At 44.9% G+C, this 18,462-nt stretch overlaps 1 protein-coding gene across 5 annotated transcripts in view; it reads left to right on the forward strand.

The window, feature by feature from the left end:
* The window catches only part of DARS2 (aspartyl-tRNA synthetase 2, mitochondrial), a 41,642-nt gene extending 27,339 nt beyond the window's left edge, over positions 1 to 14,303 (forward strand). For 3 of the 5 annotated variants that reach the window (XM_039485088.1, XM_039485090.1, XM_039485089.1), the window contains 6 exons: positions 4,034 to 4,096; positions 5,693 to 5,845; positions 7,650 to 7,868; positions 9,013 to 9,123; positions 10,259 to 10,334; positions 11,863 to 14,303. In XM_039485088.1, coding sequence (XP_039341022.1) covers positions 4,034 to 4,096; positions 5,693 to 5,845; positions 7,650 to 7,868; positions 9,013 to 9,123; positions 10,259 to 10,334; positions 11,863 to 12,050 — 810 coding nt within the window. In that variant the 3' untranslated portion in view covers positions 12,051 to 14,303. Of the gene's footprint in view, positions 1 to 4,033; positions 4,097 to 5,692; positions 5,846 to 7,649; positions 7,869 to 9,012; positions 9,124 to 9,557; positions 10,335 to 11,862 lie in introns of all 5 variants that reach the window. The other 2 variants (XR_005583732.1, XR_005583731.1) reach the window with 2 other exon arrangements.
* Positions 14,304 to 18,462: the final 4,159 nt, after the last annotated feature.

The following is an 18,462-nucleotide window of genomic DNA, read 5'->3' on the forward strand; positions in this document are numbered from 1 at the left end:
ACTTTCCATTTTATTTATATATTTCTGTATAAAAAAATTAATTGCAATTAATCACAGTTTTAATCGCACTGTTAAACAATAGAATACCAATTGAAATTTATTAAATATTTTTGGATGTTTTTCTACATTCTTTAATATATTGATTTCAATTGCAACACAGATTACAAAGTGTACAGTGCTCACTTTATATTATTTTTTATTACAGATATTTGCACTGTTAAAAAATGATAAACAAAAGAAATAGTATTTTTCAATTCACCTCATACAAATACTGTAGTGCGATCTTTTTATCATGAAGGTGCAACTTACAAATACAGATTTTTTGTTTGTTACGTAACTGAACTCAAAAACAAAACAATGTAAAACTTTAGAGCCTAGAAGTCCACTCAGTCCTTCTCCTTGTTCAGTCAATTGTGAAGACAAACAAGTTAGTTTACATTTACAGGAGATACTGCTGCCTGCTTCTTATTTACAAAGTCATCTGTAAGTGAGAACAGACATTGAAATGACACTTTTGTAGCCGGCATTGCAAGGTATTTATGTGCCAGATATGCTAAACATTTGTATGCCTCTTCATGCTTCCATGCCACCATTCCAGAGGACATGCTTCCATGCTGATGATGCTTGTTAAAAAAATAATGCGTTAATTACTTAGTGACTGAACTCCTTGGGGTAGAATTGTATGTCTCCTGATCTGTTTTACCCACATTCTGCCATATATTTCATATTAAGCAGTTTCGGATGATGACCTCACCACATGTTGTTTGTTTTAAGAACACTTTCACTGTAGATTTGACAAAATGCAAAGAAGGTACCAATGTGAGATTTGTAATGATAGCTACAGTACTTGAACCAAGGTTTAAGAATCTGAAGTGCCTTCCAAAATCATGCTTTCAAAAGTCTTAAAAGAGCAACATTCCAATGCAGAAACTACAGAACCCGAACCACCAAAAAAGAAAATCAATCCTCTGCAGGTGGCATCTGACTCAGATGATGTAAGTGAACATGCGTCTGTCCACACTGCTTTGGATTGTTATCAAGCAGAATCCATCATCAGCATGGATGCATGTCCTCTGGAATGGTGGTTGAAGAATGAAGGGACATATGAATCTTTAGTGCATATGGCATGTAAATATCTTGTGACACTGGCTACAACAGTGCCATGCGAATGCCTGTTCTCACTTTCAGGTGACATTGTAAACAAGAAGAGGGCAGCAAATTTCTTGCATATGTAAACAAACTAGTTTGTCTCAGCGAGTGGCTGAACAAAAAGTAGGACTGAGTGGACTTGTAGGCTCTAAAGTTTTACATTGTTTTGTTTTTGAATGCAGTTTTTTTATATACATAATTCTATGTTTGTAAGTTCAACTTTCATGATAAAGAGATTGCACTACAGTACTTGTATGAGGTGAATTGAAAAATGCTATTTCTATTGTTTTTTACAGTGCAAATATTTGTAATAAAAATAAATATAAAGTGAGCACTGTACACTTTGTATTCTGTGTTGTAACTGAAATCAATATATTTGAAAATGTAGAAAATATCCAAAAATATTTAAATAAATGGTATTCTATTATCATTTAACAGTGCGATTAATGTTTTTAATTGCTTGACACGCCTTGTATATATTGTGATTGCATCTACATAAACAGTCAAGTGAGTTAGTTAATTGGAGTGTTTTAACAATTCAGTAGCTATGGAAAGGGCGTTGTACAAATCCCTAAGGGAACCAGGCAGCCCTTGCCAATGGTTGCAGCCTGCAGGTATATTATCCACATTTTCTAATGGGCCACAGAGGCAAAGTCACGAAGGCCCCACATATAGTCATTAGCAGCACATCTAAAGCAATTGAGTTTTACCCAAAGATGGCATCGAAAGTCAAAAACAGGGGCTGGACTGTTGGATCTGTCATGAGATAGGCATTGGCTATGTTTGAAGCTTGTTCTTGCCACCTGGCGGTGATAGCAAAGTTCCTTAAGGGAATTGTCCAAACAGGATGGCTTGAGCGAAGATGGTGGCCCAGTGGATTCAACATCTCTTTAAACAGGGGTGGATGTGGCATGTCTTGCACTTTAAGGAGCAGATTCTGCAAGGTGACTTGTCTGATGTCAGAAGAGGCAATGCTGGAAAGGACTGGAAGCCAGCTTGGTCGGTCTTATGGTACCTATTGTTATATGCATGGTTTCATTCAGCTGAGTGTCTACTAGTCCTGTGTTAGAAGAGCTGAGCAACACCCTGCTGTAGAATAGCAAAAAGCAAGCCAAGAGTGTCTTAGTGTCTGCTCATTGGTTCTGCAGGTAGACTCAACTAGTTTGCTGATCAGGTTGTTCCTTGTCTTCGTTTTGGGTGATATCTTGGTAAGGTGTTCCTTAAAGGTCAAGGTACAGTCCAGTGTACGTCAGTACTATATTAGTCCTGGGAGAATACTCTTCATGTGCATAATTGAGCTGCGCATATTTTTAATTTTTTGCTCGAAAAAAAGCTGCCAAAATATTGCTGCAGTTCTGCCTTTTGTCCACCAGAGGGCGTTGTCTCGATAGAACACAGCAGCAGCTCCTGGCCAGCTAGGGAGGAGAAAGAGCCTGCCTTCTTCACAGCACCTGTCAGACCAGTCAGGAGAAAGGGGCTATAGAGAGACAGACAGTGTGGGGTGCTGGGGAGGTCAGACAGGCTCATAAGGGCTAATGGGGAAGGACAGATAGGGGCAGGGGCTGAATGGGAGTGGAAGCACAGGGCCACATGTGGGAGGGAGGTGCAGGGCCACATGGTGATGGGGGAGGGGGTGCAGAGCTACATAGGGACAGAGGGTGGCTGAGTGGGGGCACAGAGATACATGGGGATGGGGGAGTGGGTGTCTGAGTGGGGGTGGAGGGACACGTGGACAGGGGGTGCAAGAACACACAGGGATGCAGGAACACATGGGGACAGGGCCAGATTTGCCTGACTGAATGCGAAAGGCTTGGGGTCAGTCTGCGTCTGCATGGGGGAAGCTCCATAACAATCCCTCTCCGCCCCCACAAAAAAACCCATACCCAACAACCCTCCAAATTTACACCCAGGCTCCTACCCAGCAATATATTTCCCTCTCCCTGAGCTCCTCCATTACCCCTGACTCTCCCAAGCCTTTGCAGTGCTTCTGAGGGGTGTGGGATATACAGTTCTGTATTGTAGTTTAAATGAATTATTACTCAGAGTTCTGTATTAATATGCCTAGTAAGGAATCATTTGTCAAAAAACATTTCCTGAATCTTTTTTGTTGTCTGTGTTGTTACAGACATACTTGCTGACAGGTATTTTGAAATAAATGACCAAAAATAATTGAAATTGGTGTGATTCTATTGTGTTATTTTGACAAATACACAGAATTTTGCAGAATTTTAAAATACTGTGCACAGAATTTTTAATTTTTTGGTGCAGAATTCCCCCAGGAGTTATATATGGGCATGACTTTCAACTCCTAATAATTTAGGAGGAATTAGTATCTAACAGTTGATGCACTGTGAATCTCCAAATTATACCTGACTCTGTTTTGTAACACATGGGCTTGAACAACAGTTGTGCAAGAAAAGTGAAAGGGTGCAAGGGGTTTGCAAATTAGTAGTAGGGATACCCCTTTTACAAAAATACAACAATATCAAGCTTCTATAGAGCACTTTTCATCCATAGATCTCAAAGCACTATCAAATAAGTTTATCACATGATAAACTTATGTTGGGTACAGAGGGTGGTAGATTCTGATTTATCTCTTTGCACTCTTGCTCCACAGGCTTTCCGGAGCTCTCCAGCCACAGTTTCTCACTAGTTATTGTTAGTTTGGCAGTGAAAGGTGCAAGTCTGTGGCATCCCATTAGGTGGTGCTGTGGTGTGTATTTAAAAAAACAAAAATGTAATGGTGATCATGTCTCCCCAAAAAATAATTCTGAAATCAAGGGCTTCAGGCATGAAAGTGAGCTCAGCCACTGGATTCAGTTTCTGACTTGACTTACAGCAGTTATAACTGTTTAATGTCTCTATTTTTTCCCCTTTTTTCCAGAGACATCTTCAAAATAAAGATTTTGAGTCTTTAAAGGAATCTGCAAAATCCCAGTTTAATCAGGTGAGGCACAAACACTTCTACACTATAAAGAGTTTATCTGAAAGGGACAGGTAAAATGCATAAAGTGTTGCGTGGAATTTGCAAGCAGATACTAGATACAAAAAAGTAAGTTAAGTTTTCTACCTTGTGTACAGTAACTCCTCACTTATCGTCCTCCCGCTTAATGTTGTTTCGAAGTTACATCACTGCTCCATTAGGGAACATACTCATTTAAAGTTGTGCAATGCTCCCTTATAACATCATTTGTCTGACTTTACAAGGGAGCATTTCACAAGTTCCTCTTCTCTACCTACTCCCTCCCTCCCAGCGCTTCCTCCGCCATCCAACAGCTGTTGGGTGGCGCTTAGGACTTTCTGGAAGGGAGGGAGCAAGCAGGGAAGTTGTCTCCTCCCCCCCCCCCCATTCCTGGCAGGCAGGGCAACCCGGAACTTAGGGGCTTTAGGTCCCTGGGCTAAGGGGGTCATGGGGCCCTGGAATGCAGCTGTAAAGCCCCTTTCGGAATGCGGCCCTGCGAGCACAGGCCGAAGGACTCAGGAAGAGATGGGGCAGCTGTGCAGCCAGCGGCCGGAGAAAAGCAGCACTTTCCCCTTCAAAGCGCCGCTTCTCTCCGGCTGCCTTTGAAGGGGAAAGCACGGCTGCCCCTGCTCCTCCTGAGTCCTCTGGCCCGTGCTTGCAGGGCCGCATTCCGAAAGGGGCTTTAGAGCTGCAGGCCACGGCCCTGGGTCCCCCTTAGCCCAGAGCCCTGCAGCCTCTAAAGCCCCTGCATTCTGGGTGGCCCTGCCGGGGGCGGGGAGGGAGAAGAGGGGAGGAGGCGCTCTGAGAATCGCGGCCATGGGGGCGGTGCCACGCTGCGCAGAACCATCTGCACACCCCCTACACCAAACAGGAGCAGCCCCTGGTAAGTACTCTGCAATTCCTGCCTGCACCAGCCCTGAGCCTCCTCCTGCACCCTAACTCCCTCCCAGACCCTACACCCCACCCTGAGCACCCTCCTGCACCCTAACTCCCTCCCACACTCTGCACCCTCAACCCTGAGCCCCAAGGGGAAGCCAGGGGCTCCTCCGAACCACAGTACAGTACTGTACTGTATATAATGCCTTTTGTCTGCCTTCCCAAAATTTTCCTTGGAACCTAACCCCCGCATTTACATTAAATCTTACAGGAAAATTGGATTAGTTTAAGTGAAACGATGTTAAAGTTGCATTTTTCAGGAACATAACTAGAATGTTAAGTGAGGAGTTACTGTACATATAATCACCTTGTTTTGAGAACTATTAATATAGGTGGTGTCAGTTTCTTGTCTGTTGAAGGTAAATAGCCAGGCAGCTGTCTGTATTGCACTGTGCACTGCATAATGGTTCTGTGTCTTCCTACAGTGCCCTCGAGTATTCTAGTAAATGAGATGGTAAATTATGTTAGGTATTTTATAGGATATAAGAACTTCAGGATATAGGAGGTTTTTAATAGTGCATCCTCTGCTTAGAGAGAAAGAGACAGTCTCTCAGCAACACAAAGACAAGGAACAACCTGATCAGTTGTGTGGATGTACTGCAGGAACTGAATGTGCTTCATATCTGTGCCTGTCTTTTGCAATAGGAAGTTTTACACTTGATCCTGAAGCCTGATGAGAGCTTGAAGTCTCCACTCAGCAAGTTTCTCAGTGAGGAGCAGCAGTCGAAACTCATCCAAGCACTGAAGGTCCAGGCAGATGACGTGGTGCTCCTGGCAGCTGGAGAGCATGAAAAAGTGGTAGGGAAAGCCCAGGCTGTCTGTGACGACTGAACATCGCTGTCTGTTAATATTAATTCCTAGCATATCTGTAATTCCTTCCACCTGAGGATCTCAGAGCACGCTGCAAAGATTAATGAAGGAAGTCCCACAACCTCCTGTGAGAGAGGTGCTATAAACTCGTTTTCACAGATGGGGAGAGGAAGGCACTGAGAGATGAAGTGACTTGCCCCAAATCACACATCCAAAGCAGAGCTGGGAAGAAAACCTGGATAAATGTAAATGTGTTCTCTTCCAAGCAGCAGAGGCAGGTGACAAGGTGTGTGGTTATGCAAAGTGCTTCCACTATCCAAAGTTGTGAGGCACAAGCCCAAAGAGAGCAACCATTTTTCTCTCTAGCTCACTTTGTGAATTCAGGGTACCGTGGCTAAAGAGAGCCCTCCCCACACCTCATCCTTAGGAAGTCCTTTCCTCAAAGCAAGGACAGTATCTCTTATGGAAATATGATTTTAAATGAGTGTCCGACTCTCAACAGAGACTAATGATCTGAGCTACAGCTCTGATGTAGGGATTATAGTTAAACAGTCTGAATTTCTTCTGATCCCAACATGGGAATACAAAGTACACCTTGCAACTAGGATCTTAATGCTTGTGTTAGTCAGCTGTAAGAAAGGTTTTACAATAGAAAACATACCAGTCAAGGTGATGAAAACCACACTAATTCATGTTTAAAAATCAGTTCTGGTCCTAGAACCAGATTCTCAGCTCATGCAAATCGATATAATGAAGATAGACTGGCTTACATCAGCAGAGGATCTGACCCTGATGTGAATGTCAGGATACTCCCATTAAGTATTATCTCTGAAAACTGTGCTTGCAATTCTTGCTGTTTAGGGAGGCAGTGTTGTATCTAGTTGTTAGAACCACGAAGCTGTGAGTTAGTTTTGGATTCTATTTCTGGCTTTGCCATTAATGTATTCTGGACCTTGTGTGAGCTTGCCCTGCCTCCAGGGCCGGCTCCAGGCACCAGTGAAGGAAGCAGGAGCCTGGGACGTCCAATAGAAAGGGGCGGCAGTCTGTCCGTTGTTGGGGTGGCACGTCCAGGTCTGCAGCGGCAAGTCGGCGGCAGGTCCTTCAGTGCCTTGCTTCCTCTTTGGCTGCACTTCGGCGGAAGCTCAATTGCCCCGCTTCAGCCTTCGGCAGCAATTGAGCAGCTGCTCAGTCGGGTTTTTCTTCGCCGCTTGGGGCGGCAAAAAAGCTGGAGCTGTCCCTGCCTGCCTCTCTGTGCCTCCATTTGCTAATATGTAAAATGGGGATAATATGGCTGACTTAACTTATGAAAGTGTTGTGAGAAGTAAATAATGTTTGTGAAGTGCTTTGAGATCCATGCACGAAAGATGCAATAGAGGGGCAGAATGTCTTTATTTTTGCTGTGAATCACTGTGGTTGGCCAGGCGTTGCCCCAATGAGACTGGAGCGTTTGGGAAAGATGAACTTTCCAGCTCCTGCTCACTCTTACTTTGTAGAATCTAGAATGCTGAGGACTGGCATTAGATACACAAATGCCTCCCCTATTGTGATGCTGTCTTAGCAAAAGACTGATGCCTTCTAAAGATGCTGCAGCTAGTGCAAAAAATGCAGTGAAACTGACATGATGGCTTTGTGTGTGTGAGAGAGAATTTTCTACAGAGACAGGATCACACATACACCTACCAGAGGGTATGATGAGACCCTCCCTAGAGCTCTCTGTTCATGACATTAAACTCGACTTCATCTTTCTCTCTCTATTCCCCTTCCCTCCCTCCCTTCTCCCCCCTTTTTTCAGTGCTTGGTGTTAGGAAATATGCGCTTGGAGAGTGCGAACCTTCTGGAGTCGAGAGGCCTGGTGCTCCGTGATCCCACTGCTTTTCACTTCCTGTGGGTGGTGGATTTCCCGCTATTCCTTCACAAAGAAGAAAACCCTGCAGAACTGGAATCTGCTCATCACCCCTTCACGGCCCCTCACCCCTCAGACACCAGCCTCCTCTACTCTGAGCCTGCAAAGGTGACTACGACCATGCCTTTCACTCTTGCTTAGTTTTTCATATTGACTTTCCTTGAAAAAATGGGCGAGGTGCAACTTTAGCTGCTATATTAAAGGACATTAACTATTGCAGAAAAGTATGCATTCTGCGTATCTGTTGAGGAAAGGTGGATCCCAGGTTACCCAGAACTAGCAAATACTTAAGTGTGTCTCACCAGATAACTAACTGGCTTATTTCCTGAAGACTTATGGGAAACAATTGATTTAGAGTGAGGAGTTTCTCTGGAAGACAAAGCTGAGTCAGAACTCTTCCCTAGAAGTCTCTGAAGATGGGTGTTACATTCATCTGTAGAGCTGTAAGGATTAGGACGTTACTATCTGATGTGTTTCCACGTCAATAGTACAGTCTTGATCTTGAGCTCAGATGTAAGGGGTCATTTAACAGGAGCAACCTCAGGGCTTCAGTGCCCGGGGGCAGTAAGAGAGGGATTTGATTAATTGTCAGTACTGCCAGTCCCAGGAGATCTGGGGGAATAACAGCAACGTCTACAGAAAGGGTTTGGGGGGGTTTGTTTTGTTTTACATCTTTCCTAAGAGTCCAGTTGCAACGAGAACAGTGGTCAGAACCAGGTCTTAGTGGGAGTTTGTTCAATCTATGAAGGACTTTCTGAGAGAGAAGCCCTGCATTTGGCTTGCTGAGTGTGTCGCAGATCAGGATTGGTGGTGCATTGCCATGGCGGTGTGTGGTTCCCAGGACTGAAACAGCAAGAGGCAGAGCAGTATCACAAATGGGGCACTGGGAGAGCTACGAGAGGGGGAGAGGGGAGGCTTGCTCAGCAACTACTTGCACGCTGCCTGGGATTCTGCAGTGCTGATCCAAAGCCCACAGAAATGCATCTTTCTGTTGGCTTCAGTGGGCTTTGGATCAGGTCCCGGGCAAGCATCCCTCACTTGCCAAAGCATGAAATTTGGTTGGAAAGATTCCTCTTGGTAGTGATTTAAACATCCTGTTAGACCCCTCCAAATATCAGAGAGTCCGTTGATAAAGCAAAATTGTAATGTCTTTTTTTCATCAGACCTTTGGCAATCTGAAAGAATAATGATATGAGTACAGTGAACTGCACCCTGGGCATGCTAATACACTTGTCTGTCTCCCATACTCCAGGTTCGTAGCCAGCACTATGATCTTGTGCTGAATGGCAGTGAGATTGGAGGTGGCTCCATCCGAATCCATAATGCAGAGCAGCAACGTTTTGTTCTTGAGACAGTGCTGAAGGTAACAGCCTGCAAAAGTTTCCCATGTCCTCTCGGAATTTTTAAATTTAAATAGACGCATTTAAAACCTCAAACTAGTTTGCAAATGGTGCAATTACTGGTTATAGAAATCCAGAGGAATTAGGTTTACTAACAACAGTGCTGTGCCAGTAGGAGCATCTCATTGACACACAGATGACCTACTTGGGAGGACACTAAAGGGACACTGTAAAGTAAAAAATTATAGCACCCAATCCCACAAACATTTATGCACCTGTTTACTTACGTGAGTGTTCCCATTGATATGATACACTGGCTTATTCCTCTGTTGAGATTGATCTCTCTCACTCCTCTCATGCTTTTGGGAGTCATGCATGTAAATTTCTTCCCTCCTAGCTCACTGAGAAAGGTGATGCTCACAATATCTCTCTCTTATATACTGTTTTTCATCTTTAGATCTTAAAGTACTTTACAAATGAGAGCGGTATCATTTTACAGATGGAGAAACTGAGGCACAGAGCTATGAAGTGACTTGTCCAAGGACACCCAGCAGGTCATTGGCAAAGCTGGTAATAGAAGCTAGGTTTCCCAAGTCTCAGTCCAGTGCTCTATCCACTAGGCAACACTGTCTCCCAAATCTAGATAGGACTGGAGGTGGAATACCAGTTCTGTCTTCCGTGAAGAGTCAGGAAAGGACCATAACTCATACAAGAGGTGAAGAATCATGTGTGTCTATAGTACCAAAAAACCCTGTGCTACTGGGTTGCTGAACCCTGCTTTATCTAATTCCTGGTGTCTCACTAAGGAAGTTGAGAGCTTTTCCAAAGAACCATTTATTGTATCTAAAACTTCAAGCAAATAATTACTGGCTTTGGATATAAAATATAACTTCTAAGTAGCGTTGCCTTCTGAAATAGTTTCCCATATATTACTGGATAATAGCTGGTTTGCTTAGGACAAGTTACTTTAGGTGGTAGAGCTTCTTTGTTAGCCATCATGACAGTGATGTTGGTGGGGAGCAGGGAAGGATGCCAAGTGACCACCACTGTGGTAATACAGGTAATGAAATGTGACTCCCAGCCCCAAGGAGTGGATGACTCAGCCTCCCCTCCAAATCCAATACAAGCATTTGTTGCGTTTTGTGTGTAATGTTCCAGGAGGATCCTGAGCTGCTTTCCCACCTGCTTGAAGCTTTGAAGTGTGGAGCGCCCCCTCATGGAGGAATCGCTTTAGGTAGGTGCACTGTAGCTCTCCCTGTGACTTTTTACTGGCATATCAGGACTCTAATCATAGCAACAAACTAAATATCAAGAAAGGGGGCTTGTGCCTGTTAGCAAAAACCCTTTCCCCTTCTGATCAGGACTGCAGTGGTGGCATCGCTGTTCGTGCTCACCTTGTCTCCCCACTTCAGATCCTGCATTACTGTCTCTCTTCATTCTGCCTGGAGCATGCAGAGAGGAACATGGATCCTAGGCAGCACTTAACCTGACAACATCAAAGGGGCACACACAGTGCTCATAGGACTGCAGCGAGTGTGAGGGAGGAGACAGGTTCCCATAGTGTTGTGTTTTCAGTTCTTACATTCAGACTTGGTTGCAAGCATCTGGGTCCTGAGAACAGTCCTTGTCTGAGCCCTAGAGATGGCTCCCCTCATAGAAATTAAGTCATATAGTCCATCTTGTCACTTGGCCACTGCAGGATTGTTTCCCTTCAGTGCATATCCTAGTGTTTATATCCAACCTAGTCCTAAATGTCCCAAGCAACAGGTCACCTACCCCTTCCCAAAGGAAACTATTCTACAGCCTGAAAGATCTCACCACTACAGAACTTTAACCCATCAGCCCTTTTCTTAATTTCATCCCATTGGTCCAAATATCTGTAGATTAGGATGCCTTTCCCCAGTCATAGCTCCTACTTGGTTGTCGCTGAACCCTGCTAGTGCATGTTTCGCTCTTCAAGTGCATTGCTAGAAGCTTTTGTAAAACTTAAAAGCAGGTTTTAAATCTCCAAACAAGGTAAGGAGTGTGTAGTTGATGTGTTAATACAAGTGCTATGATGTAAGAAAGCTACTTGGAAATCTGAGCTGCTTGCTTCCTACTTTCTCTGGGGGTGCTTGTGATGTCACTCATTCTGGCAGGAAAAAACTGGATGCCTGCATCTGAGATTGCTCAGGGCCATAAGGATGTGGTAATCCATCTCAGAAGTGGTCAGACTCCAGTGCTATTTACACAGCTTTACAGCAATGGCCATGTAGTGTTTTCCTCTTAGAGTTTTGCGCGTTTGGGCTATAGTTTGTAAACTAAGGTTTGCATTCCACCTTTAGTCTTCCCATATGACTCAATCCCCTCCAATCATCTGCTTGCTCTTGTTCTTCCCTGACACCTAAACCCTTGTTTATCTACATTTGTTAAGGTGCTGTGTTCTAAGTGTAGTCTCAGCAAAGCCCTAGTAAGCAACTGCCACCTTCCTGGTTTATGGTGTGATTTTTCTACCTTTGCAGCACAATTGCATTGGGCTTTTCTCTGCAACACTGCACTGCACACTCTTATTTAATTTGCTATTCACTGTCGGCCCTAGGCCATTTTATCATGATCTCCTGTCCATTCAGTCTCAGTTTCTGATTATTTTTCCCCAGATGTGCTACCTTCTCCCGGTTTCCAGTAATGTTGTTTCCTACCTTGCATAAAGTTTTATAGATTCAGAGGGAAGTAATGTTGGGCTGTAACACAAATATTTTATCTAATTTGGTGTCTGCTTCTAGGACTTGACAGACTGATCTGTCTCGTGGCTGGAGCTCCAAGTATTCGAGATGTCATTGCGTTCCCCAAATCCTTCAAGGGACGGGACCTTATGAGCAACGCTCCAGATTACATCACCCCTGAGGAGCTAGAGCCATACCACATCCAGGTTGCATGGCCTGCTGCAGAAGCAGAGGCAAACAAGAACTGACTCAAAGCAAGTGATTGTAGCTGATCCTACTATCGGCATTGTTCCCACTCTGCCTTCCAAGGGCAGAAAACATCAGCTGACGTAGGGCATATACTATGGGTCATACCATTGAACTTACAGAAGATAATAGTGACTACTTCCCTTTGGGAGGGAGGGAAGGATGAATTGAAGAGCAAAGGAAAAAACCCAGGTTGCTTTTCTCTCTCTAACATAGTGCAGAGGGGAAGGTTGGGACCACTGGCATGGGGTGTGGTGGTGGGTTTGGCATTTCCTTTTGTTTTGATATGTACCTAGTGGAGTATGGAAAAGATCACGTCTTAGCTTCTTTTTCAGGTCACCTGTGTCATGAGAATCACGAAATCATGGTTAGCTGAGGACTAGACTTTCCTGTTAGAACAGAGCTGTTCTGGGCTGAGAACCACATACAGCCTGTGGAGAGCCCTAAACATGGCCTGGGCTGTCCTCTTCCTGTATCTGCAGGATGAGGATAAAACAGATCAACTACAGCTTACTGCTGGTGAACTCAACGATGACCAGTACCTGTTCACTTACTGAGGAGCAGTATAAGCACACACATAGATTGTGCATTGATCTTTTTAAAAATCATGTATACATGAGTATGTGCGGCCCTGGGGATCTTGGCAAGTTACAAACGCTCTTGGGTCTTGCAGTTTTGGTTGTCCTTGTAATACCACCAAATGGAAAGTACATCTGTGTTGGGGCCTGTGGTCCTGGTGCTTTTAGGAGATTTATCTTTCTAACCTTTTATGTTTGTAAATAAAGCTCAGTCCAGGAAACAAGGTTTTAGTCTTTAATGGAACATTGCTTTGAATAGGGCTTTTCTCTGTAACATCAAGAAACAGATTGAAAAGAACACCTACAGTGGAATTTACTTACAGATGAGTCCAGGGGACTGGAGGGGCAGGCAAGAAAAGCTGTGATCATGGAGAAAATTTGACAACTCCAGATTCACTCAACCTCCCTCTAAAAGATTCTGTTCTAGTTGTGATAAAGCTGCATGTGGCTCCTTAAATGCTGTCTGACATCCATTGTCACTCCCACTGCCACTAATGCAGCCAATCACAGTAGAAGTTCCTGTGTATTGTACAGGAGTGCAAACTCAGGCAGCAGCCTGCCCACCCAAACCTCTCTGCTCTGCTTCCATGCTTCTCAGCTGAAAGAGCACAGCAGGCCCTGCCAAAGGAACCCCCCGTAGACATCCTCTCTCTGGAGCATGTAGGCTCAAGTGAATGGAAAGGGAACAGCAAAAAGATAAGGATTGGCTGAAAAGGCTAGAAAAGTGGACCAACAAAACAGAATGGAGCAACTGTGCCATGATTTGGTGCAGTAGGACATGACAGGTGGGCCTTCCACACAAGTGGAGGGAGGCTTTCCCAGGTGTCTGACTGGTGGGTCTCCCTGACATGCTCAAGGTCAAACTAATCGCCATATTTGGGGTCAGGAAGGAATTTTCCTCTGACTCAGATTGGCAGAGACCTTGGAGGTGTTTTGTCTCCCTCTGCAGTATGGGGCATGGGTGACTTGCTGGTTTGAACTAGAGTAAATGGTGGATTCTCTGTCGTTTGAAGTCTTTAAATCATGGTTTGAGGACTTCAGTAACTCAGCCAGAGGTTATGGATCTATTACAGGAGTAAGTGGGTGAAGTTCTGTAGCCTGCAACGAGCAGGTCGTCAGACTAGAAGATCACGATAGTCCCTTCTGGTCTTAAAGTCTGAGTTCAGAATGAAGCTGGGAATTCCCAAGCTAAACTGGAGATTCAGTGGGTAGTGTTCTTTCATCTGAACAAATGACTTCAGCTTGGAGATGCCTTCTTTCAGGTGAGATGTAGCTGAGATCCTGACCATCTGCAGTCATTCCTAGCTGTCTTCCTCCTAATTTGCTTGTGTACCCTTTTAGCTAAAACCCAGCTTGCTGATTAGCAGTTGCTATATTGCCATGTCAATAAGATATCTTCCATTATTTATTCAGTGTTACTATAACCGTGTTGGTACCAGGATATTAGAGAGACAATGTGGGTAAGGTAATATCTTTTATTGGACCAACTGGAGAGCGAAACAAGCTTTTGAGCTTACACATAGCTCTTCTGACCAGGGTGTCTCAGGCAGAAGCAGCTCTGTCCTGCTCTCCACCCAGCTGCCAGGGAGAGCGGCCAAACGTGGTGTGGGAGGAGGCACAGGGAGAGGACAGAGCCCTCCCCGCAAGTAACGTGGGATGGAGATAGGGCAACCAGACAGCAAGTGTGAAAAGTTGGGATGGGGGTGGGGGGTAATAGGAGAGGTGGGGGGAGAAAAAGACCCAAAAATCGGACTGTCTCTATAAAATCGGGACATCTGGTCACCCTAGGTGGAGAAAGCATGGTGGCCCCAAGCTGGCCACAAGGCAGGGGGTGGTCATGTGTCCTCCCCTTTAGATTGTGCTCCCCCTAGTATGGGGAGGCACCAGTCGTCTATGCTGGAAGGTGGCCTTCCTGGTAGCCATTATTTCTGCTATGAGGGTCTCCAAGATCCAAGCTCTTACTTCAGAACCATTATACACTGTCTTCTTCAAGGACCAGGTTCAGGTGCAACTGCACCCAGCCTTCCTACCAAAGGTGGTTTCACAGTTCCATAGTAACTAGTATGTCTTTCTGTCAGTCTTCTATCCAAAACCACATGCTAACAGTGAGGAACCAAAGACTCCACTTGCTGGATGTTAAGCATGCACTAGCCTTTTACATAGAAAGGTCTAAATCCTTTCAGAAATGCACTCAGCTTTTTGTAGCCATTGTAGACAGAATGAAAGGACTTCTAGTCTCAACCCAGAGAATTTTATCGTGGATCGCTTCCTGTATCACACATCCTGTGACCTAGTGAAGGTCTCAGCTTCTCCACTGACAGCCCATTCTACAGGGGCTCAAGCATCGGCGGCGGCAACCCTGGCTCAAGTTCCAATTCATGACATTTATAGAGTGGCAGCGTGGTTGTCAGTCCATGCTTTCGTGTCCCACCGCCATCACCCAGCCAAGTTAGAGACTATTCGGGTTTCGGCCGAGCAGTGTTACAATCAGTATGCCAATGAACTCCGAACCCTCCACCTGCACAACTGCTTGGGAGTCACCTACATTTGAATGGACGTGAGCAAGCACACGAAGAATTAAAAGCAGTTAGTAACCTTCCATAACTGTTGTTCTTTGAGATGTGTTGCTCATGTGCATTCCAAAACCCACCCCGCCTGCCCCTCTGTCAGAGTTAGCCAGCAAGAAGGAACTGAGAGGATGGTGGGTCAGCAGGGCCCTTTATATGAACTCTATGAGGGTGCGACTCCAGGGGGCACCAGAGACAACCCAATGGATACAATTGAGGGAAAACTTTCCGGCGGCAGTGCTCAGGGTGAGCACACACACCTACATTGGAATGGACGGGAGCAACACATCTCAAAGAACAAGTTACGGAAGGTTAGTAACCGGTTTTTTGTCAGCATCTCTTGCTTTTTGAAAATACCATTTAGTCTGCACATGCCAATTTAAATCGGAAACCAAAAGGTGTTGTGAGTATGTGTATATAATTTATATACTATTAAATAGATTTATAAAACAATAATCTGAGTGTCTAAAGATTTTACAAAGTATCAGAGGGGTAGCCATGTTAGTCTGTATCCACAAAAGCAACAAGGAGGCCGGTGGCACCTTCACTCCATGCATCTGAAGAAGTGGGTTTTTTACCCACGAATGCTTATGCACAAATAAATCTGTTAGTCTTTAAGGTGCCACCGGACTCGTCATTGATTTTAAAGATTTTACAGACACACACTTCGCCTCTTCTCACTCCCGCCCAGCTGCGGCTGTGTCCTTTTCATGCATGTGAAAAACAAAACAATGAGAAAACAACATCTCTGGAGAACAGTGGTGGTTATTGTCCGTGCCGTGGCCCCTAAGTTAAGCACAGTTGCTCTTTGTTGGGAATAGGAATGTCAGCTGAGCATGTTGTGGATGGGGATTTGTTTTGTGTTTCTTTGCTTTAGAAAGGATGGGAATTCACAACTGGTTTGCGTTTCTCCTAGAATTTCCCACTCCCTTTTAAAGGCAACACCTGTCTGTGCTGGTTGTGACACTAGATTTATATCAACTGCTACCACTGGCCAATATTGAGGTGGACCAGTGGAAGGTTGCTGTAGTTCTTTCATGGGCTTTATCTACACTAGAGAACATCCTGCATACAGATACTACAGTGATGAAGTGACCTAAGAACCTCTGTAGAATAGAACAGTAGCCAATCTAGTGGAATAGCACTGGTGTAAGTACTGTGGGCATGTATTAGCATGGGTGAAGGTCACTTGTAGCTTTGCCCCAGATCCACACTAGCATTGTATCATCATCGCAGGTGCACTGCCCTCTGGATAACTGTCCTACAGTTCTTGGCACAGCTCCCCAAAGCAGTGGCTTGTGGAGGAATTCAGACTGGCCTTCAGGGAATTGTGGGAGAGGGGTGAAGTGACCAGATGTCCTGTTCTTTTTGCAGGGTAATCTTGTTTTTCAGCTGTCTGTCTTGCAAATTTGGAGCCTTAAAACTGCCCCCTATTGTATACTCGGCGGCTCCTCCTCCCTAGAAGGAGCGCTCTGGGAAACCATTCTCCACAGTCCCTGAGGGCAACAGCGCTTCCAGTGAGTGTGGGGCCCAGGAGTGAAATGGGGTGAATGCAGGGAACAGGTTCCCCATGGAGTAGGTGTGACATATGGGCTCCCCTTCCCCCCCCCCCCAAACTTTGATAATCTGGTTACCTCAGAGCAGGGGTGGGCAAACTTTTTGGCCCTCAGGCCACATCGGGGTTCTGAAATTGTATGGAGGGCCTGTGTAGTGTATTAAATTGCTCCCTATAGGAATGTGCTGTTTACAGTGTACAGTAACTCCTCACTTAACGTTGTAGTTATGTTCCTGAAAAATGCGACTTCAGTTGAAACGATGTTAAGCAAATCCAATTTCCCCATAATAATTAATGTAAATGGGGGGATTAGGTTCCAGGGAAAAAATTTTGCCAGACAAAAGGCATTATATACATTTTAAACAAGTAATTTAATACAGGTACTGTACTATAGTTGGGAGGTGCCCCTGTGTTACACTAATAAAATAATACCAACAGGATCTTATAAGAGGGACAAGGCAAAATGCCACATTTATTGCAAATACAACAGACAGTTGTTACATTTATTCATTCACACAAATTCTGCATTAATCAGTTATAGTTGCCAGCCTGGAAGTTGCTCGTGACAGAATAGTGTCCAGGTATCCTGTCCACGAGAGTGGAGCTGAGTCTGTGTCAGATGCGCACCTGATGCTCCTGGAGGGAGGTAGCAGAACCAGAGACTCCAAGTTCTTAGTCTTTAGAGTCCATTTTTATAGGAATTTATTCCTATGTCAGTCTATGGGAATTGCTTCATCCTGCTGTTGCTGAATCAATCAGCAGGTGGCACATTCCTGATGGCTCTGTGCTGTCAGATGTTGTTTTATCTCATTCTTTGAGATGGTGGGGAGGATTCCAGTTTGCCCTCCGGGGGTCATCTGGTTGTTTCCACTTGACGCCTTCTTCAGCCGATGGATACTGCATTCCTAGGCTGGCACCTCCCTGATCATTCATGTAAACCAAGCATTCATTTACATACATTCCTTCTTTTAATCACATTTATTTTACTGTCTCCACCACTTTTGGGGTGTTACTAATTTATTTGAGACTCCCTGCCCTTTGATTACAGAGTATGCTTAGAGAACAGAGTCAATTGACTGTTTGCAAGTTTTTCATCATCATTCATTCATGCCCGTCACCCCAACCGGGGTATGGGCCGCCAACCACAGATCTCCATAGTCTTCTATCCTGGGCCATTCGCTCTAGCTGGTTCCAGGTATAGCCCATTTTTTTGCTATCAACCTGAAGGTCGCGTCGCCAGGTATTTCTTGGGCGGCCTCTTTTCCGCTTGCCTTGGGGGTTCCACTGCAGTGCCTGTCTGGTGATGTTGGTTGGCTGCTTGCGTAGTGTATGTCCTATCCAGCCCCACCTTCTCCTTCTAATTTCTTCCTCTGCTGGGAGTTGATGGGTCCTCTCCAAGAGGTGGATGTTACTGATGGTGTCTGGCCAGCGGATCTGGAGAATCCTTCTGAGGCAGCTATTAATGAAGGTCTGGATCTTCCTGGTGGTTGTTTTGGTTGTCCTCCAGGTTTCAGCTCCATACAGTAGGACTGATTTCACGTTGGAGTTGAACAGTCGAATCTTTATTGCCAAAGACAGCTCTCTGGAGCTCCAGATGTTCTTGAGCTGTAAGAAGGCTGCTCTTGCCTTACCAATCCTTACTTTGATGTCTGCGTCTGTGCCACCCTGCTGGTCGATGATGCTACCTAGGTAGGTGAAGGACTGCACTTCTTCC

This window comes from Mauremys reevesii, linkage group 8 (genome assembly GCF_016161935.1).
Source record: "Mauremys reevesii isolate NIE-2019 linkage group 8, ASM1616193v1, whole genome shotgun sequence".
NCBI classification, from domain to species: domain Eukaryota; kingdom Metazoa; phylum Chordata; order Testudines; family Geoemydidae; genus Mauremys; species Mauremys reevesii.